Raw genomic sequence first — 23,752 nt, 5'->3', positions numbered from 1 at the left:
GCCGCTGTGAACGCGCGAACGTTCGCAATTCATATGAAATCATTGTCGAATAAAACTCTTGCCAGCCACGTAAATAAACGGAAGTGCTCGCAACCCGTGAGACAAGTTGCCTGACGTAGAAGTGAGAGCTCCGACAAGTATTCAGCAGTTTTCGGAGGCCCCAACCTCCGGTGGCATCGCGAAACTTTGCAAAGAGCTTGCAAACTTTCTCGGTGGACCTCGAAAGCCACGTTGGGCATCGCCTGGTGTAATTGTTCGCGCGTCTCCAGATCCTCGAGTTTAGCCTTAACGGGACGGTATCGTACCTAGTGGCCGAAAATTGAAAATTCTTTTCCCACGGAGAAACAGTCGGAACGTAACGAGAACAATGAAACATCTCTACAGCGTTTAAACTTTCCAGAAAATAAAAAGAAATCGACTATTTTTTTTTTTTTATCTCGAGTGTGTCATATATCTCGTCAGAAATTATGCCTTCGAAGGCTACGTTTTGAATACTGATGAGTCCGTAAAACGAAGCGAAGGGTTTATCATCGTCTTTAGATGTAAAGGAGACTAACTATATATTCCGAGTTATTGGAGAAGTAGCAGCACTCAAAGATTTATTAAACGTAATCCGGAGAATCCTGGACGTAATAAACGTACAAGGTTTAAGATAAAATTGGAGGAACTTTATCGCTACCAGAGTTACAGGGTCGAAGCGATTAAACGTTTCGTCGCTAATGATTCCCGAAATGGTATCGAAATCTCGAACGTGTCAGTATTTGTTCATTTTTCTGGACGTACATACGTAACTTGTTAAGATGGACGAGTTGCTCGCGGAAGAACAATGGCGGGTGCAGTGCCGTGGCCTTCGTGGTTCACCTTGACACGCTCGATCGCGCCTTATCTTATCTCGGGATCCCTCGTTCGGGCCGCGGGCGACGCGTTTTTCGGCTAATAAGATTTCACGGGCTGCCTAGCCGCGAGCCACGTGTGGCCTAAACGAGTCCTATTCTTTATCCCGCTCACGTACGGCGAGTCACTCGAGGGGGATTTCGAGGACCTGTGCGCGACCGTGTCTCTTGATTCCGTAGCAGCTTCGTCCTGCCGAGCGGAAGCTACGTTTATCGCGAGCTGAACCCTCTCGAGTGATCGATCGACGCTTGATTCCTGATTACGAGCGTAATCCGATTATGCGCCATCGTCTGTAACGCCCTTTGTGGCGTCGCTAGTGCCTCGATACTTTTCACAGCCTCGTTGGATGCTGTCCTCGAGCCGTTCCACTTTAATCGTGTCCCCGATGTGCAAATACAAAATAAGCCCTCGTCTCTCGTAGAAAACACCTCCCACTGCCCTTATTAATATTATACCATGCAAGTGCGAAAATCCTTTAATCGCAGATTAGTCTTCAGACGGATGTCTGTCAACAAAGGGTACACAGTGTCCGGAACGAAGCCTTGAAATAGTTGACGGTGCGAGCGTTACGCCGAATGTCTGACTGTGGAAACAGTGACGTGTAACAGAGAACGTGGCACTAAAGTGTTTGACCGTGAGGAAAGCAGTATATGTTTGATTTTAAGTGAGCTGGAAGGGCGCTATGCCAAAACGGAGCAGTAGATCGTCTGGCAACGAGGAAGCAGACAAGCGTCTGACTAGGAAGATGAGAAGCCAGTATCGTGGTAAAGGCAACGTAACGCTCGACCAAACTTTGAATCAGATAGTTTGGTTTTTCAACACCGTGTTTCCGACTTTTTGCCACTTTATGACTTCTACCTTTGCATCACGTCGCGTTAATCGCCCAGCGCATTCAGTTCCATCGGTAGAAACTCCCTAGTGGACACAGCAAGTGGAATCGACCAGTGCTTGGTCAGACGTCCAATGCGGAGCGTCCGACAGGCACCTCTAGAACGAATGAGAATCATAAATTTTCGTCTATCCTCGACTCTAAAACATATGAATCGAAACATTACTCGTGCCACAGACATATTGTTCGTACTCGATAGTGCGCGTACTTTACAAACATTCGAAATCGGTTTTTTTTTTTTTTTTGCAAAACGAAACAATGTTCGAAATTTTCTGTTTCATTTTACTATTTCATTTCAAGGTATCGCGCGATTTTTGGAATGCATCATAATTCCCCGCATATCTTGTACAGCTTTATCGCTAACAGCAACAATTGGAAACATCAATCGACGCGACATTATTGGATTTTTGAGCGTCCAACTCTTCGAGCTCGCCGTTTGTTGCGAGCGTTTCGCGTATGAAAATGTCAGCCCGTCAACTGCAACGATCCCTGTAAATGAATCAAACCAACCAAATCCGATGGACTCGCATTACCGCCGGTTCGAATTCGTTTCGAAACGATCGACGATCGAGCGTTCCGTTAACTGACGGATCACGCGCTCTACGGATTTTACGCTGCGCGTGATCGAATATTGTCTATACGCGAGCGCGTTACTTTTTTAGACCGGCTTACATTCTGTTCAGTAAACAAATATTTAATTCTACCGTAGGGAATCGGTGAAGAATTTCCTTTCTCAATAATAATTATTTAGCGGATGCAGAAAACGATGCACCGCCGACGTTGTCTTTCGGTGGGATTCAGCAGGAACAATGGCTCGACGAAGCGAGGTGGCACGCGTTTGAAACGCAACGGGCCGTAAGTAATTCGTCGGAATCTGGCGGCGGAATTCCTTGATATTTCACAGCCACGAGCGGAATCGTAAGTCCGCGGTGAACGCCAACGCGGCTATTATGCTAGTGTACATTTTACGCTGTACGCGGAGAGGCGAGGAGGGGGTGGAATGCGCGCGAGTTCCGCAGTGTCAGGATTTCCTGTTTGGAAGCAAACGAATGGCCGCCCGTCCACGAGAAAATATTCTTCCTCTAAATTATAACGAAATTAGACGAATCTCCGGTTCGTTCGTCTCGGCCATTATACTTGTACCGAAGCACACGCTGAGCGCTTTATACCTTCTCGGACTTGTCGCTTCGGGCGGAAATACGGCGGAGAGTTTGAAAAGTGAAATAACTCTTACAATTTCCGTTGGATGAATGGAACGACGAGGTACAAGAATCGCGGTACTCGAGGTACTTCATCTAACTTTTTTTTATTTGGTAATCTCAAACAAGAAGACCTCAGTATTAATTATTTGTCATTATTCGACAAATAATATTCTTTTCTATTCGAGTATACGTGCTCACATTTTGACGCCACCGAGATAATTAGTAAACGTTCATCTTGTTTGCATCCGGTATCCATTTGCGATGGACATTGATAATAATACAGAGTACAATGGACCAATAGATTCTTGACAGGTTCCCATCAATTTTCCCAGAGAATATTGTTTCAGCATTCTGGAAATCATCGCCTGATGGTCGTACGCTAAAAAATTTCCAATTCACGAGGTTGTCGACGATAAACCAATTTGATAGCCGTTAGTCTTTATTGCGCTCGAACGTTTAATTTTGAATACTACGCAGACAATGACAGCGTATTTGATCTTCTTTTATTGGATTTTGCGCGCCTCTCTGAATCGATGTACGACAAAGTCGTATATTTAACGCGATAAATGCAAAGGTTAAAACACAAATAAAAACACTGGCACTGTTCAAGACAGACGCGTATTAACGTTATGACTATTTGGTTCGAGTCGTCTCCAAAACTCGTATGTTATTTTTTCTGTCTTCCTTTTAACCTCCTCCGGTGGTATATAACTCCCCCTTCTGGGCGAGAAAATCGTGCATGAATCATGCTAAACCGTAAGAAACTTCGCTTAACGAGGGAGGCACGGCGCCAAATGAACGACCTGGAACGCTTCACGGACCGGTGCACGTGGACTATGGGAATTTAATTATGTGCCCCGCAATAACGATTCGTCGTCCGCTGCGTAAATGCTGCGGCGCATTTTTGTCCGCTCCTTTCATCGATGCGATCGTAAATTCGCGTAATCAGAGAGCACGTTTGACCCAAAGCGTAGAGAAAGTGTCGGCAAATCGATACGCAACGGCGCCCGCGAATTTGCCTAAAACACGTTAATGGATTGTTATGTTAATGGCTATTGTTCCCGCGGCTAGCGCGATAATAATACATTATCAAAGTATCGGCAAAAGTTCAACGACAAAATGACCGAAAATCGTGCTTCGTATCCCGCACAGAAACTCCGTGCAGACGACTAAATCTAGAAATGCGTTTTTTAAATGTTATATACTTCCATTATCCACGAGTTCTAATTGAATTTTAAATCCAGCAAGTTTCAATTTGAATATCTGAAAATCTCTAAATCGTGAAAGCCTTAAAATTATGCATCGACGAAACGAGGCCAATGTGACTTGGCTTTGGCTTACAACTGGTTATTTCAATATCGTCACTGGGCCCTTTCATCGAATCGACGGGATATCTAGTAGAGTTTACCATCTCGATATTTGCTAGTTTACCGTTCGCCGGAGAATAACGATCGTTCTTCTATTTAATTGGCAGCGGAAACAAGACTTCGTATTTACTTTCGATACGCCAGTTTGCAGACTAATATGTAACTGTTCGCGATGGAAACTGGATAAAGTAGATTTTTATAGTCCTTCGTCCAGGATGTCGAAGATGTATCGTTGCATCGATCAAGCTTTTTTTATTAGTTCTACGTCAACGAACTAGTCCCTCCGTGAAATGCTATCCATTCGAAGTCACGACTTCGCTGTACCTCTGCTCGTTATGATCTATCGACTGTATCCCACGACTCCGTTTCACGTGACATAACGTTACCCTTTGATATTTCATTAATTACGAGAGTACGCCCATCTCGGACTTGATCTCACGCCTATTATTTCTCCGATTTTTCATTTCCTCGAAATGTTTTTGTTTTGCCTTTCACAAATTTGCCTAGCTGCCCTATACACCGAAATGACCGGATCCGTCGAAACTTTTCGGCTGACAAACGAGCCGCATTTCACGGGCGTTGACGCGGCAAGCAAAAACGTTTCCCGATGGTAATGGAGCTCTGCTTACGCGCTTCGAACGAGCGTATCCCGGCGGGAAAGATGGATTTCATTTTTGACAAGATAGATCAACGCCCGAACGCAGGAGGATCGACTCGATCCCGTCGAAATTCAATCACCTTAACGGCGAAATTTTTCACGCGTTTAGCGGGACGATTTCCTGCACTCGGTCGTGCTGATTGCACACGCGCAATCTGCGTACATCGATATTACTTTATCGAAGAAAGGAATTGCATTACCTTGAAGAAGCTAGCTGAAATGTTGGCGAAACGTTGATGTATGTTAGCGCGATAATACGATTTACACCCGTGGTTCTCAATTATTATCAACTGTTAATAAATGTCTTAATAAAATTAATCTAACGTGCAAATGACTGTGTTAGCGTCGAAATTAGGTTCACTTCTCTTAGGATCAGGTCTCCGCACAAGATTAAATACCTAATCTTGTTAACGCAAACTTCTGGCCTGAACACCCTATAAATCAGGTTACACTATGCGTATAGCAGAGCACGATTACAATCTTATCCATAATAGACTTAATATTCAAACACTGGAAACTCGTTGGAAGTTGGCCAATGTCATTTTCCTTTATAAAAATCTTCATGGTCAACGGTTAATTAAATTGGCCAGCTATCCTCGAGCTAACAAAGCTTAACGCTTTATCTAGGCGACCCAATTAACCCTTCTTTCTTGTCCTCTTTTTGCTAAGCATTACATCGCCATCGTTTTTATACCACTTTCACAACATTCATTTTACATTTGCCTGCGTTATCCGGATCGAGCATTTTCTGTTTATTCGATTCAATGAGTAACAGTGCCCTTAAAGTCCGCGACAATTTTTCCAGTGCACCCACTCCAGGGCAGTTTATCTTCCGTGCAACGATGTTTAATAACATCAGCATTCGCGTCTGAACATATTAGCCGTCTTTTCGTAAAGTAACTACCACTTTATCCTCTTCCGTTTCGCTATACACCCCTACGTCTGCCGTTCTTGTAAGCCCGCGGCATGGTTCACATGTTTTTCCTGTTTTCTCCTGCGTCGTGTTCGTCGTCCTCTTCCCTCCGAACTTGCCTCCGTCCTCCTCTTTTGCCATTTCTCTTCGGTCATTTCTCTTACTACCTATCTTCCAGCCAGTGCACCAGTTACCTCGCGCAACTTCACCCTTCGCCTTTTCTTCCCGTGAATTATGTTCGCGCGGCTGTTTGCCCTGCTCCTCTTCTTTGCAATACAACTTCACATCGCATTTGACTAATAGTTAGTCTCGATACAACGAATTTTAGTGCGGGCTGTGTCGGTCGAAGGAAGATTTAACGAGGAGCGAACCGAACGTTCGCAGATCGAGTCTACGATACCCGAGTGCTTCCTGCATTTGAGTAATTGCTTTAAAAATATTTTCAATCCGATATCGCACGGTCATGTTGGCGTAATACCGTACAGGTAACCGCAACGTTGCAAAATTGTATCGATAGTATCATAATGCCTCGCGCGGCGTAACCAAAACGTTAGCAAAACGGCTCGACTACAATGCCGAATAATCATTCGTCAAACACGATCCGTCTTGGAAGTTTCGACAAAGTTCTGCTCGGATCGCGTTAATTTACTATTCGATCCGATCGAGGGAATCCGAAGTGCCCTAGGGACGCCTCCGTCGAACCGTGCAACGAAGATTGAAAGCGAGGCTCCGATCCGCGAGGACGCAGTCGGACGTGTCAGGTGTATTTGCATGCAAATGCGATCGGTTCGTCGCGATGGATCGATACTCCTCGGACACTGGTGGCTTCCTCTTGGCGCTGATGCAGCCTGATAGCGATAGGAAAAAAGGAGCGGCCAGAGGCAGACGTTCCCTTAAAAGCGACAGAACCGCCAGGACGTCGCCTGGATATTTTGCCGCCGTGGCGGACAGCGCGGACTGGGAAAGATGTACGAGGGCGAATGGCGCGGAATCGGCTGCCAGAAGTCGCGGAATTAGGTCAATTCGAGACACGCGGCGTCGAGCAGTTTATTAACAAAACGCGCACCCGTTAACCTTCGTCTCTTTCCCTTCTGCGCCCGTGCCGACCGGCGGCGGCCGCGCGCCGGTGAATGTAGGTTGATGTATTAATATCATTAAGTCGCGTACGAGTCGTTTCGGCGCGTGTTACCGTCGCTGCAGTTCGGCCAAATCGCGAGCCCTTCCCTTGGTTTCGGTTGCCTCGAGACGGGACCAGTCGCGATATATTTTCAGACGGTTCGTCCCTGCCGAGGGTGCGTCGCGTGTCGCTAAGCACGGAAATCGATCGAGGAATTAGCTTGGGACGCGGTTAGCAGGGATTTATGAACTGTTACTGTTCGATCATCGTAAAATACTTTCCCGGCGCGAAATGAATAGCTTCCCTGCGGCGTGCCGAGGATGTTTATGTTGGTTCGGCACGAAGGGATGGATTTGTAGAAATAATTTTAATAATGGCATTGTATCGAAATTATTTGATTTCACTGTCGTGCTCGACCACGCTGCGAATTATGCGGGAATGCAATAACGTAGGTATTTTCAGCGATCGAATATATTTTTATGCCTCGCTGTGTACGAATGAGCAAGAAATAACTACTTCAACTTTCTTACTTATCGACAAATTATTTCGTTCCAACAGTTAACAAACTCTGAAATTAAGTTTCCTTCCAGCGTCCTATTAACCATTCCGGCTGTGATATAAAAATTAAATTTCGTTTAATATGCAAACGTAGTATACTGTCCTTTATCGCGGTTGCAACTTGGAATTTAACTAGACGCTTTCACTGCGTACGTACCTGACGCGATACAATATTCACGATCCGAGAACATTACGGGCAACTTTCTGCGATACGAAACTACCCCTGTCGCTATGAAATCTTCCAGTCGGGACGCATGCGACGAAATTATTACGTTTTATGGTAGTCTTGCACTGGCCAATCGCTATTTATATCTTCGTAGAAGTGCGGACAACTTCGAAAGTGATGGTGGCAAAAGTCTTTCAGGACTCCAGATAACAGTCTCGTGTGGAAACAATCAGCAAACCACAACCATTGGGTGCACAAAATAATTTGATTACATCGATCGAACGAACCAATGAACATTACCATGAATTTCTCTGAGGAAACCCGTCGGTGGGAGCACCGGCGAAAGCCAATTTCGAGGAACAATATCAATTCCGTGAAAACGCTACTCCTTTAGCGGCGGATGAAAAGAGATCGAAATCGAGCGACTTTACATCGAGTCGGTTCGGAACAATAAGATCGCGATTCGAGTACTCCGAGATGGAAAAAAAGCTATTGTTTTATTCTTCGTTACGTCTTACGTATCGAGTGATTCACGGCCCCGGGAACGTAGCATTCGAGTTAGTTAGCTTCGACAGTGAACAACGATGCGAGCTTGTTTTATGTCATCGAAAAGCGATAGAACGTTTTTTTCCGCGCCGTGTCCCCTCGAAAACGGCGAGCAGTGTCGATCGAAAAGCTGTTAATTTGCGATCGAATCGCGGCCATGCGTTTCCCGAAGATATCGTGCTATCGCGAGCAATCAGTGCGCACGCGTCGAGGGAAAAAGAGGAAAATAAACGAAGAGGAAACGTTCCACGAATTCCAATTTCGAATAATTTTATCGGAATCGGTACACTACTAAATAACACAGCGATTGTTGAAATTTATTTCATGCGACCCCGGCACCCTCCTTTCGAATATGCGCCACGATATTGACGCGCTCAATTGTTTATGGTTTTTCGATAACGAGTCGGTCGTCGCGAATCACGCGAACGTTCGACTCGTCTTCGAATATATTTATTCGCAAAAATGTTCCGAATGTTAAGAAACGATACATGTGCTTATACGTGTGAAAATATTATTTTCTTTATTTGGTCTGGGTTATAACGAAATAGTTTGTGGCACCACTTATCTACAATGTCGTGAGCCTTTATAGATAATATCTCCCCAGCGAAGCGACTGCATGGAATTTCGTTGCCTCGCGTATTCGATGGCATGCTTCGTTGGAAGCTCGTCCATGCATGGCAACAATAAAGCGCGAACAGAAGTTCCCACCGAGCGCTTACGGATTCGTCGCGCTGGCCGGAAGCTTCCAGACGGAAGCGGACTGCTGCGTCGCCGGAAATGTCGCTGCCCCCTGAAATTTTCCACTGTTTGCGTTTGATACACTCCGCGATTCTTAATAAATTTTATCAGCCCTGTTAATTCCCACATTTGAATTATTTCGTTTCAGCCTGACAATGAAAACGACTCCGAAACATGCCGGAGATGGACGAACTTTTTATGTAAATACAAATTTCGAGCAACGAATGGAAACGAAATGGAATTTTATTTCATTTGGGACAAACAGAAGCTTATCTCAATGATTGTTCAATAGAAATAAACGTCGAGGATCAATCGCATATTAAATACAATTTTGTATTATTCGATACAGATATCTGCTATCTTTCCCGATTATTTCAGTCGACAACCGGTGAAATTTTTACCGGGCTTCGAATTCTTCCCCTTTTACTTTTACAGTATCTTAGAAAAAATATAGAAAGGTTTTCACGTAGATGCTGTGTATAGCAAAGCCCTCGTGATCGATATCGTGTCCTACGGATATGCAGATGTCGTAAAAGGATAGGTGAACGTATAAAGGATTAATTAATTCGATGCAGTAGCCAGCAGCTTTCAAGTTGTGACACGAAATGAATAGAATGGAAGAAAAATGAAATCCGCGTGATCATAGACGGCGGAACTCGAAACTAAATATTTCCCTATTCGTCTGAAATAAATTGGGTTTTCTAGCGAAGAGATAGTGTGTGTTGCGAGAATGTTTCATCGATTACGCGATTGATATTTTACGATGACGGTCGACTCTGGCGCCATCCCGAGGATGTTTACAAGTGCCCCATTTCTCAGGACGTCCGTTGGCCACGGAAACCCACTTCCGGCGCATCTGTACACCCGCGACTCTCGAGAGTCACAAAGACCGCAGTCCGAGTTCCGTTTTTCTTTCAAATTACCCGGCAGCAAGTGCGCTTAAATTCTCCTCGAGGCCCGTTTACGCGCTTCAAATAGTCCCGAGCACTCCGAGTCGGTGCACGGTTTCCCACTTTCGCCCTGCGGCCACCCTTTCTTCTCGCGCGTCTTCGTCACTTTCGCCACGGCTGCGTTCCACCCTCTGTTGCCGCCTATTTTTTCTTTTTTTTTTGCCGCATTTCTCTATTCATAGTCGCCAGGGTTGCTCCGAAAGTTCGCGCGGCTGCTTCACCCGTGATTTATATTACGGAACCGCGCAAAACAGTTGCCACCAGACTTTGGTGGCGTGGCTACGACGTCAATGCCAACAAAGGAGCCGTGATGAACATGAAATATTCGTTTGTTCTAACAACAGGAAGGAAAACCGTAGAATAACTTCATCTGGGTGTACACATGGACACCGTAACGTTAATTGCGGTTAACCTCTCCAGGCTCGCGCATTGTAATATACGCTGCCTTGACAATTATTTTTTAATAAGAATGTTCTATTTAATAACGCTTTCCTAATAACGCTACTTCACGAAACAAAGACATTTAAAGACCGCGGTGGTTAATAATTAAAATTTCTTTGTTCGCGGTCTAATAAGGGTTTTTCATGAGAGGTCAGGTTTCGACCAATCTTTTTCGCCACTGACCCAATTTATAAACGTCCTCGTATCTCGAAAAGGAATTATTTAAAGATCTCTCCACAGCGATGGATCTCTAATTTCCTCCAACGAATACGACATCCTCCCGAAGTTTCATGGCACCCTCCGTATAACTCTTGTCCAACCATTCGCCCTCGTACAATTTTTACGATGTGGAATTAAAAGAAGGTTCGCAGGATACCGTTGGTTGCAGGCTTTAGAAATTCACTTATTTTTTCCCTGAATTTGAGAGATTCTACAACGAGCGGGACGATTTGGATTGGGTCTACGAGCATGTACACGGAGGGAACAAAGCCTCGTGAATTTCTATTCGCTTGGAAAAAAAAAATCTCGGGTAAAATAATAAAGAATATATTCGTAAAATATATAATTATTTAAATTTCGTCGAGAAACTACCACTATAAACGAAGCTATCGTTTTCAGCTATCAATGCAGTCCTTTAAATATTTATCCCTACTCTTACACGCGCGGCAGAGAATCGCATAGTTTCGAGTGCAGTAAATTGGTAATTGTATGAGAGGCATATAAGATAGAAGGTCGTTCGACGCACTAAATTCTATTTAGCCCGGCATACTTATTGTTTGGCCCGGGGAAAAGCGAGTGGAAACGACGAGAGAACGACGTTTCGTGGCGCGAAATCCAATTTCACTGATGAGATCCTTCCCCGGTACAATTAATGGAAGCTGGTATTCATCGATGCCAACGAGACTGCAAATTTCATTAATCGAATTTCTACTGTTTCATGCATTCCGTGACGGTCGAATTCTTCGAAGTTCAGCTCGAACTTTAACGCCCTGCGTTATATCTAGTTTCCTCTCGTTTCGCCCTGACGAACCGGAATTTATATCGTTATTCGATTTCGATCGTCCGCGCGATCGTCGCCACTTCTTTTCGAATTCACAGGTCGTCGTGTTTTCGATGGATATCCACAGTTCGATGTACACGTAAACCAAAACCGTCCTTAGAATCCTCTTACCGCCCAATTCCACCCATTAAATCCGTGCGATCCTTTCGCATACACTGTCGCGCAGTCGATTTTCGTGTGTAGGAATTTGGCAAAAAATGTCTGTAAATTGTAGAGTGCTTCAAAAAGATGGTAACACTTACCGTATCGTAACACAATGTATCGTATTAAAAACATAGCGATTTATTTCTTTTTCTTTTCCATACTTGTGTCAACATTTATTTCGAAGCACACTGTGTGGACACCGATACGTAGCTAGGAACAGTTTTGTTTATTGGTTACTCGCATTTCGGCACTCGATACTCGACGACCGGCTGGTCCATGTCACTGACCAGAATTTTTCATCGCAGAGACGCGAAAAAGATAACTCGGTCGCAGCACGAAGAGACGACAAAAGCGCCGGGTACCTATTAATCGTTAGGATTATATCTACCGTTGACGCTGCAGAATCACCGTAGCCGGATCCCTGAACGGAAATATGAGGGACTCGATGATGTATTCTGACTAGAATCGATCCTGCCTCTTTTCTACTAATATTTGCTCGATCGAAAATATTTTTCCCTCGTTTCGGTTTCACCCGTTCTGGGAACTAGAGCTGAAACGTTCTGTCGAATTTATTTGTATTCGACAAGCATCTGAAGAGTTTAAAATTTTTATCAATTCTACCTACATTTGCGTATAATTTGTAAAATACATGAATTTCCAACATTTCGGTTACTCAGTAGGTACGAATAATAAGAGCACACGAGTTAATTATGAAATGCTGATACGATAAAATTTTCCACGATATTTCAAAATATTCATTACGATTTTTTAATATAATTTCTATTCGACACAAAATCAGATGCTTGTTCCAAATTACGAACAATATATCGGAGTAGATATATAATGTTTCACGAGATTTCCCATACTGTATGTAATTGGATATTTGTAGGGATTTTCTTTTGTCAGAGAATTTACATTACGATAAATGAATTATTCAACATCGCATAGAAGTAATTAAAATTAATACGATAATTAGTGAAATCGAAGAAACATATATAAATAAAACTGACCGATAGCTTGTAGATATTTCCGAAACATTTATTAATATTAATAGCGAAAAATGGTTCACGACTATCCATCGAACATGCAATTTTTTCATAAAACGCGATGAATCTGTGTAACCAATAGTCAGTGTATCGATCTTTTTTCTTAATTAGAGATCCGCTGCTTTTATTGAAACCGAATTCCACGATATCGGATATTCGACATTCGAGTCTCTTGCTCGCAACATTGGATCCATACCTCGTCCTCCGTTGATATTTATTGCCAATTAGGACTGCAAATTGTTTGCGAGATAATACTACCTTTAATAAACCTACAGGAACTTCCATACTTCAGTCTCGCAGTTGCGAGTTTCGCCCTCAGCTAACGCTGATAACCAACTTTATCAAGCTTTTCCTTGCGTTATTAAATTTGCGAACTCCCTGATTACCTTTCTCGCTGGCCTCGTAATTCCATTCTAATCGGTACACCAGCGAATTTCACCATCTGTCCTTCCAGTATAATTGTGTACTCGTCCGTGGAGCTATGCTAAACCTGGATTGTAAACCGCAGATATTTATTAAATTGTAACGTACAAAAATATGTAAAATTTAATTACCGGATTTTTCAATTTATTTCTTTCTTAAACATTAGAGAGTTCTTTAGCGCGGGATTGTTCCTGTAAATAATTCCGTGACACGGAGATCCCGGTCGCAAGGATATCGTCTTGTCTTTCGTATATCACTAGCTCGTTGGGCCCTTATTTCATCGCGCTACAAAAGTCCGTCATAACTGCGTTACTACCGTCGCAGCCAGCAACTCTCACGTGTAGCACCATCCTTTGTGCGGCGAGATTCACTTTCGCGTTATATTGAAATGCTTCGCGTCGCTGGCAACGCTCAGCTCCTAGCTACGTCGACGTCGGGCCCAGGTGTCATGGGAAAAATGCGACGCTGCGCGCCTCAGGAAATAAGCGTTACGTCGTGGACGTGACTCGGCGCCGACGGCGACGTCACACGTGAATGAGCACCAACGATGAACCTTCGAATTCGTGTATCCGTCGAGCTTTTCACAATTTCGAGATGCTGGGCGATGGAAATCCTGTCGTTGGAACGCGCGAGTTATCTTCATTCCATTCACCTTAACCCCTTTGGTCCTGCATTCTACTTTCCGACTTGAAAAAAGTATTGATTGCTCGCGTATAATAATACGTAAAATCAAACTCGGATAGATAACATACTTTGGATCGTTCAACAGGTTGTCGAACGAGTTGCAATATATCTTGGTACTAAGTTAAGTTCATTTCGACTCTGCTAAACGAATTTTCCAACAGGAAAATCTGGAAATTCGAGTTGATAAGTGGGGACAGGGCAGTGACAAACTTCGGGTCGTTTTCCTAATTTGCGCAACGTTTACGATCCAGACGTTGTACGAGAGTTCCTATAGTTTTCAAAGAAACTACTGCTAAACCCTTACCGTTACGTGTCATTCTGTTAAGTACCGGTTAAAACATTCGTTGAGGATGTTGTTTCAAACAGTATCGCGTACCCTGTGCATCCCTGTTATAACTACCGTTCGGAAAGTTCAAACGAATACGCAAATACGCAGAGTCTACGTATACAGGCAATTTGAGAAATGTTTCCGATGACTCTCGTAACTCGTTAGTTCCACTCTGCGAGGATTGCTTCGGTAAGATTACACGTGTAGGATTGCATCTCGACGAACTGACAATCCTTGAGAAGACGAGAACCATTAAGAGCACTTCTCCACTTTTGGAGTACGCCCTTAGGACTGCATAAATAGATAATGTCAAGCGCGTTATCAAGTTTCCGTTCCTCGCGTTCGTAACCGAAGGCGCGTGTCGCTTACGAAAGCGTTTCTTTCCTGTGCTTTGATAGTTTAACTTCATCCTGCGTACCTCGAACTCCGTTGTCCCATCTGTCAGTGTTTAAAAAGAATCGAATAAAAAGCGCTGGTCGTTATGCATTTTTTTTCTATCTAGAATCTACAAACACCGTCCTAGACGAGCACAATTCTAATCCAATTTTTCGCCCGTTCCGACGTTTTTGTATGGACAAATATCGCAGTATTTGCGGCGGATGGAAAACAAGATACTCGGGAAAGCCCTCGAACAAGATTCTCTGTATAAGAATTTTCTGCAGGGAGACGAGAGGGAGGATATAACATTTTCTTGGCTTCCTGCATGTCAGGGAAATAAAGAGGACCCCGACGCGCTATGTTTCAGGGATGGAAATGCCTAGCTGTAACGAAGCAGTAAGCCGATAATGTACTTACTCGGGAGCGCCTGAAAGAGGATTTTGAACGTGTTCGTGTACGAAAGTCTTATCGTAGATGTAAGAAGACGAATGACGAAGTCTTGGTTCTCTGAGCTCCGAGGAATTTATACTGGCGATAATTCCGTCGCGAGTTGATAAAGGTTACTAAAATCATTCCGTTCAACGTCGAATTTCGTTTACCCACGATGGATTCTGACGTTAATTTTCCCTGATTGTCGAAAGATCTCAACACGGAAATTCCAGCTTCCCATCCCGCGAAATTTCCAATCCATTCCATCGAGTCAGCGAACGCGATAATCAATCAAACGCGATCGCGGTTCGTTAGAAAAGCTTCACAGCGGTCGTATCGTCTGGCGGCTAACGCATCGATTGAAACCACCCTTGAGGAACACGCGGGGCTCGCGAACCGCTGAAATCTGATTACTAGCGTTGCTTTGTGAATCAGTGGTGTAATTAGCGGCCTGCTGAGGCGATATCGAAGCGCACCGGCGCGTTCACTGCGGCCGATAAACGTTGGCTACAGTCTTCAAATTGCTCGAGGTGATAAACGAACGCTGCGTCGGTTGTGATGCGAATCGAATTTTGCAATAATGACGGCTACGCGTGCTGCTTGATCAAATGCTGTTCATCGAAATATTTTAGGAATATAACGATTCGTTACGGACAACGTCGTTTCTCTTTCGCCGAATCTATCGTTTCATTCAACTCAAATATAATTCATAAGCGAAGAAATGGAACTTGGTGATAGTAACTCTACGGTTGAGAACCCGTTGATCTCGAATGATTGCTTGGACGCCGGAACAAATAAAAATACTTCATCTAAAACATAACGGAAGAGTCACGTCCACGTCATAAACCCAATCGTTTTTTCTAATCTTTGACAATGTCTCTGAAAGGTGACAGATTCCCGTTGCGACGCAAAAGGAATTTGCTTCTCCACGTTCCGGTTCGTTGATGGACACTCCGCGATGGACTGGAGTTCCCGTGAAACTCCACGGCCGGAAGCAAATTAGATGGTATGCAAATAAGTCAACTCATTTTATTTCTGTAGTGGACAAATTTGCCAGCGGCCTGGGACGCTACTCTTCCGCATTCTCTATTTCCACATTCCGCGAACTCTGGGAAAATTGCCGCAGGAATGAAACTAGCTTAGGTTCGCCGCGAAAAAGCGACCAAAATACAAATAGAACGCTAACAAAGTGAGAGTCGATTTCCAAACCGTGACGCATGTTGTTACGCTACTCGTTAAACCGAATTCTCCAAAAAATTCTGAACAAACGAAATCGTGTGCAAGGATTGTCGCAATTTTTTGAACAGACCTTAAATCGATATAACGTGCCTATACTTTTTCGAAACATTCGAGTCTCTGGTTTTCATATTTTTCGTTACATTAAATGTGAGAAATGACGTTTCAAGTGAGAATATCCTCTTGATATTTCTGCACGCGGAACGCTCGCAAGAAACCGATTAATGCGGAAAAACGCGTACCGTGTAGCTTCAGAAAAAAGTGCATTTGCATTTTTCCGGGCGCATCGGTGCATCGAAGGGAAAAATGAGGCCGTGAAAAGACAGACATTGTTATGTCCATTTGGATTTTTTCTCTCTGATTCGTGCGAGGATGCATGGCTCGTCGCGTGAATTCTAGATAGGGTCAGTGTATCACGGTTAACAATTTTTCTCATTTTCCGTCATTCCGTTCGTCCCATTACCATAGAACACAGAGAATTTTTGGAGCAAAGCACGGTTCACGAACGGACAAGTTCTCATCGCGTATTTATATTTAACGACGTCCACGTTACGTAGCCCTTTTGCGATGTTCTTTAACGAAACTTTATTCACTTCTATTTGAATAATCCTGTTTAATTAAACTCTACTTCTCGCTCCAGTGGCCCAACTTGGGGGCGGATTAACTTAAACGAACCGACAGTGCCCTCGAGCTGCCGATTCGAGCGGACTAAAAATGCACTTCTTCAAAAAGCAAAAGGTACCGGATACAAGGGTTAACAACTTTTTGGCGCAAACTCTGCTACGAAATTACGGTAAATGCATTAAAATGCACACGGTCCTTTGCTCGCCAGAGCTCCGCGTTAGATTTCAACGATTTCCGTCGCGCTTGCTTTAAAGGCGAGACGAATTTCTAGGTAGCACTCCAGCGACTGGAATCCGTCGTCGTTAGAAGCACCCCGGTAGTTTACATTTTACTTCACCGGGAACGATGCTAATTGTTCGGCTCTCGGCGGGCCCTGAAAGCACAATCGTACCTTCTGGCACGGGACAATGTAATTGATCGCTCCAAACGTCTCGATTATGCGCGCCGTTTGACACTTCGCTCTATTGATGGAGAAATTGATTGGCAGATTTTTTTTTTTCATTAACGTCCAGCTCGGACCGATAGCGTTCCAAATTGACAGAAATCAGAAGCGACAACCGGGACTCCATTGACGGAACTTCAATCGACAGGAGCGAGAATTAACCGAATCCAAACAACTTCCCGACAGAAGCTTTGATTTCCGAAATTGCCGTTCGAACAATTAATCAATTAAAATCCTCTTTGCGACCGACGAGAACGTACCGCGTGGGATTAAAATCGAAGATGAAGTTTATAATCCTCGAATGGTGAAAATTATGCTCCCGTCAAAGCTGATTCATTTTATTCGGTCTCTGCGAGTATCGGCGAAATTTTTAACGATACGAAAAAACAATTAGAATAATCCTACTTTTTATATGGAGATAACAGAGGAAATTCGAGAGCTTTGATGTATGTACGATTCAAATCACAAGAATGGCTATAAAACTTTTTCTACGCACATCAAACTTGTAGATCCCTGCATCGAAAATGAAATTCTGCAAAAGAATTTCTGGCAGTCAATTTGTATATCGAAAAACGACGAAAATTTTCGCGATGATTTTTTTAACCAGTTTTTAGTGACTCCCATCGCCGCGATAGAGTTTATTAAAGAAGGAAATATAAAAAAATTACGGTGGACGTTCGTCAACTCTTGACCTCTGTCATTCGCTTTTCGACTGTCGTTATCTCTGGCGCGTAACAGGTAGCAGTTCCACCCGGTTCACCGTCTTGAGAGGGCGAGGACCTCAACGAAAGAACGATCGGGTATAACATTCGGGGATCGAAGCTACATTTCGTAGAAATACGTGAGGAATTCCATGCTATAGCCAAACTATCGCTGCCTAAATATATAATACACAATTTCCATGGCATGTTCCGTCTGTATTTGAAATCTAAGATATATTTTCGCGCGGTATCATTTTTATTTCTATTTCCATTCTAAAACGACCATTCCGAATAGATCGCCGCGTTGGTTTCATTCGACGTTTACTACCTATACGAATAAATTTAGCCTATCTTCGATCGAAATATTCGGTCGACGTAGACGGATATACTTGTGTGTGTTCACTCACCGAGTACGAGCAGCAGCAGAACTTGTTGCGGGAGCCGAGCCACCATTGTGGGCTCCTTCTCTCGCACATTTATGAATTGAAATCGGCCGATCCCGCCGTGCACCTTTTCTACTCTCACGATCACAGCCGCCCCTTGCAACAACATTCATTTAACGTTCCTCCCAGCTTCCACGTTGCTCCTCGTTCCTCGGCTTCTTTTTTGCTCACGCGCGGACACACACTCGAGGGAAACACACGCATAAGAGAACGTGTCCCGCACTGGAACACAAACCGATCGACGTGGTACACGGTTCCACGTGTTCTCGACGTACGGGGGACGTTACTTTGCTCGCACTGTCGCTGTCACTATCGGAGTACTCTCTTCCATCAATGAAACGTCCACCTCGGGATTTCATAGGCCGCGTGACCAAACGCGTAGCGCTGAAATATCATCGAACGGAATCAGCGTTCAAATTACCTGGTGATCAGCGCGCGCACCCGCAACGGCCGCCTGATCGCGTGGATTTGTTCATCGGGGATGTTGAGCCCCCACGAATCCCTTCGATGACGGCTCGATCGGATCGGTATCGATGCGATCAGACTATTTTCGTGAGTCACGATACAACGTCGATCAGGGATCGCCCAACGTTCAGCGAAATTCTTACAATCATTTATTCCGTATCTCTAACGAATAAAAATTCAACTTTTAATCTGTGCGATGACCAAGTCTCCAGCATACCCAACTTTGAACTTTACCGTGAGCTTAGAAAGTGGTCAACGGAGTCAATCTCACTCGTAAGTGAAATAAATAAATAAATAACGCAAAGAGAGAAAAAGGACGAGATGGGCTGATTTATCGAAGAAACTGGTCAGAATTTTATGGAACGGTCCGAAGGGTTCGAAATATATCGGCGAACGTCGTTGGCGATCGGGTATTCGTAGCGCTGGATGAAAAGAAAAATGTTAGAACGTCGGCCAAATTGAAAACCGATAAGCCTGTCCTTTTCACGAGTTATCTCTTCGCTGCCGTCACTCTTCAGGACTCTGAAAGACGCCTCGTTCCTTCGGAGCAATTAACTTCGTTAATCGATTTGGCCAAGTGCTGTGCTCGTATTTTTTCGACGAACGTCCGAGGACTTCTGCCGCGAATTGGTAAAAATTTTGTACGGGCACTCGGAAGGCACGCGAAACATCGCTGCGAGCAATTATAAAGAAATCCTCTTAGCGATGTTCACGATCGGAAAGAAATTCATCTTTTCGGTTATAAATTGCAGTTTCGCTAGAGCGAGGCTATTAAATAAACCTTAGGCACTAGCCACGTCAGCTACAGCTTCGATGAAAAGGTTGGAGCAACGGTTACTTACGCGCAAAGAAAAATAGCCAATTACCCTTTAATGTTGTTATTCGTTAGGTTAGGTGACATAAAATCCCAAGTAACGACGCAGGATAATCCTTCTCAAAGATTCTCTATATCTGAATTCCAATCCGGTTGCGTTGTTTCTAGCTTTCCGACATGGATACTTTATCGAGTCGACGCTTTTCGTTATCCTCTGCAAGTTCTGCGCCCGATCGACCGTTTCTGGCATCGACGTGTCGATAATCGAATATTCGACGCATTCGGCGTCAAAGCAAAGTCCGTTTCCCACGGCAAATCGATAGCTACGTTTGCTTTGCATGGATTTTCCGACAAGATTGCGAGTCCGCGTGATTCTTTTGGTCCATTTCTCAAAAATCACTTAACCGGGACGTTAATCTACCCGCGGAAGAAAAACGTTCGTTTGATTTTCCAGTTCGGCACGCACCGATAAAGGCTGAGTGCCAGATATGAGACATATTTTGCTCGATGATCAACAAAACCGACACCCTACTCAAGTTTTCTTTGTTCACTGCGAAATATTCGGTCATATACTTTGAGTAACGAGTAGAAAGTCTTTTTTATCCGTTACTCGTTACTCCAAATTTATATCTGAATAAGAATTTTGCCTATTCCTGATGAATCCATTAGAATAAAAATTGCACAGTTGCTTTTCTACGGACATTTCACTCGCTTGTTTTACTCCTGGTAGGATGAATATGCATGACCAGGTGAAGAGTCAGTTCCCGAAAATATAGCTCACCTATTTGAGATTCGTTTGCCTGTGGATTTTTTCAGCCCGTTTTTATAAGCCAATTTTTGCCTCGCTTACTCCGATCCACCGGACGGTCCCGTTTCGTCACGATCGAGATCTAGTAAAACTATCATATACAGCTCATATCAGAAACGAGTTACTAATTTCTATGTATAACGAGCCAATTTTCAACCTTTCGTAAAAGATGCTATCGAATTTAAATGATCGGTCGATTAAAATTGTTCCAGTAAATTCGAAGTAACACCGGAGCACCTTTCTCCCTCTTGACTTCGCCGTGTTCGGGATTAAACTCTCCCCCTTATTGCGCGCATTTCATAAAATGCGAGTCGACAATGGAGCTAAAAGCTTCCATGGCATCGCGACGCTAACGCAATAACGGTGAATTGAAATGGTACGAATTCCACGAAAAGAGTAAGTTGTGAGAGAAATTTCTCTTAGAAAGAAAAAAAACAAAAAGAGAAAGCTTGCAAGAGAATAAAATTCGCACGGCTCCGTAACCGGAGGATGTGCAGGTCTGCGGATCTCCCGCCTTGAATTATCTTATCAAACCCGTTCCCGGTGGCTATAGCGATCTCTCGAGGCCGCTTGGCCGGTTGCCGAGATTTTTCGTGGATATTTCTGTCGTGGCCGTGCATCGGTCTCTGCTCCGACCGAACCGATCGACTAAAATGTAACGCGGAGGCCTAACGTCCACGATCATCCACGATCCGGCAAAATCAATCTACCGTGTTATCTGCGGGCTGGAACGTTCGAGCAATTCGCGAACGATCACGATCGACGATTGGATACTGTGGTATCACGTCCCTGGAACGTGCTCCCAGCACGGGGGAGCTATCGTTTGCACTGGAAAATTGCACGAGGACCACTTTCGCTTTTTCTTTCTTTCTTTTTATTTCTCGAGGATAAGTTCACACGTGGCGCGGCGGTCACGAAGGGTTGAAAAATCGCGGATCCCGTCCCCGAACGGCGAAGAAAGAGCCACGGCAACGACGCGTCGCACGCGGAGTCTCACCGCCGACTGACTAGCGCTACTCTTCTTCGTTCACCCCTCCTGCGTTACCATTCGGCGCGAACGAACCGAGGAGACTCTGCGGCTCCCTCGACCGTGTCCGCTCTGTTAATGGGATCTCAAGTAGAAAACCCGTTTAGCAACGCGTTTATTTATCGGAATGATAATAACAATAGAATGCAACGCGCTTGGATCACTGCTGCGAGGTCGATTTGAGGGACCTTCCACTCGGAAAACGACGGTGAGCGCCGGAAAAAAGGACGATGAATGTAAATTAATTCGAAACGAAAAAAAAAAAAATTACAAAAAAATAGGTTTGACGAATGGAGAATAGTTGATTAATAAGTACGTAGAGATAAAAAAAAAATTGCACAAGTTCAACGCTCCACACTTTATCGCAGTTTTATCATGGCCTATAACGACCACCCGGCTAGCCCTCGCGACATTAATTTAACGCGAGAGCAAACGGTACTTTGCGAATAAAATCACATTCCAGTTTAATATCGCAGTGCGTGCGTTCTGTACCGTATATATATAACTCTTTCAAAAAAGAAGAAATGTATTGAGTGAAACGCTACGCTACGGAGAAAATAATCACGCGTTCCTGCCAATCCGGATTCGCGTAATAGTATCTCTTTGGAATGAAAATATTAATTAATTCACCTGCCTTGTTAATTCGTTTTGAAGATTTCGTTCCATTCGCGGGTATACTACGTCGTCGGCGTACCGTGCAGGAAATCGTGGTAATTCGTTGTGACCAGCATGTCATAATTGCGTTGCCCGATAATTGTCGCGTAATTGTTGTCGCGGCGGTGGTCGAGCAAACTCCAGCCTCGCTTCTTATTTTCCTTCGACGGAGGGGGCTAATTTCGTTTATAATCGAGTTACGACGAGTACCTCGTAAAATGTTTTACCAACGGTAATATAACAATCACACGAACGGGGTTGTTAAAATCATCGTTTCTGTATTTCTCGTTGGACACTCGAGGTATCAGTCTGAAGGCACGATGGTTAAGAATCGCTGGTCCGTAGCCTCGAGCAATCCGTTGAATTCCGGATGGGTCTTCAAACACGGCAATGTGTAACTCAAAACCGATTTACAACTGGGTGGAACGTTCGACCGGAGCAGAGAAGGGTGGTCCATCAGTGGCGTGATCGAAAACCATTGCAAGGTGATCGCGAGCGTAGTTCCCGTGTCCCTTGTGGCTGCGCAACAAAAGTTGCTGTCGGATGAACAAACAACCTGTCATCGATAGGTGACTGCAATCGAGATTTCGCAAATGTCCGTCGTGTACCAAAGCCGACAAGTTAATGGAATCATCAACGGGGCAACGTGACTTGTTTGCTGACTTTGTCGTCTTTTGTCAACAGAGATGGCCGAGTTTTTCGTCTCGATAAAAGTGACAGATAACGAGTAAAGGATAAGCAATCTTTGATGCGTTGCTAACTGCTGTTCTTATTCATCGCCATCGAATAAAACGTTGACGTTTTTACTTCAAAGAGCGGGGACGCACTCGTGGATCAGTCTACCAAAAGAGACGTCTTTGTTTTTCCTACGCAGCCATTCGATTCGTCCTGTGCGTTCGTGCACAATTGGACGATCAAAGGCGCGATAGTCGGGCCTTTCATAAAGTAATTAAACTTGGAATGTTATGGGACTCATTAAACGCAGAGAGGCGCTCCTCGTGACTGGCGTGCAAACGTTTACGTACCAATGCGTCTCCAACATTCGCGATGCCGAGAAATTCAGATTTAATGAACAGAGACCGCACGACGAAATTCTCACGATAAAGGCTGAAATCTATGGCGTTTAGATGCTGCGTCGGCTGCACAGGTTATGACGGAATACGAATTTCGGCTCGTAATAGCGACAATAGGTACAGCTGCACCTTCGATGATAATCAGAAATAGTTAATCTTCAGATGTTATCTTTAGTACCGTGAATGACTCGAAAACGTTGAATGTTTGAATAATTTGTGTCCGGGCTGTTTATTCGTTAGGTGGGAGGTACAGAGTCCGGGTGGGAAAGTCTGAAATTCTCCGTTAAAAGGGCAGGGTACAACCGGCTGATCGAGCACCCGTCACTGACAGACGTCTAACCGACATTTTCCAATTCGTGCGGCCATTCACCGAGGCTCCGATCGACAAAAGCGCTGGCTCTTTTGCAAATTGCAAATTGCAGCGCGGCTGGTGCGCCGCTTCTTTCCCGCTGAAAAAAAAAAAAAAAGGAATCGTCCGAGCGGTCATTCGCTGCGCAACATCGACGCTCGCGATACGTTCCTTCAATTTCCTCG

General features: G+C 44.3%; 1 protein-coding gene across 1 annotated transcript in view; it reads right to left on the bottom strand.

The window, feature by feature from the left end:
• LOC128889323 (uncharacterized) overlaps positions 1 to 21,967 on the bottom strand; it is an 80,828-nt gene extending 58,861 nt beyond the window's left edge. Inside the window, exons 1-2 of the mRNA XM_054146864.1 lie at positions 21,175 to 21,967; positions 18,342 to 18,761 (exon numbers count right to left, since the gene is read on the bottom strand). Coding sequence (XP_054002839.1) covers positions 18,342 to 18,486 — 145 coding nt within the window. The 5' untranslated portion in view covers positions 18,487 to 18,761; positions 21,175 to 21,967. The remainder of the gene's footprint in view (positions 1 to 18,341; positions 18,762 to 21,174) is intronic.
• Positions 21,968 to 23,752: the final 1,785 nt, after the last annotated feature.

The sequence above is a fragment of the Hylaeus anthracinus genome, unplaced genomic scaffold, assembly GCF_026225885.1.
Source record: "Hylaeus anthracinus isolate JK02 unplaced genomic scaffold, UHH_iyHylAnth1.0_haploid 11997, whole genome shotgun sequence".
Lineage (NCBI taxonomy): Eukaryota > Metazoa > Arthropoda > Insecta > Hymenoptera > Colletidae > Hylaeus > Hylaeus anthracinus.
Note: the sequence above shows the minus strand (reverse complement) of the source record. Positions and strands in the feature narration are given on the sequence as shown.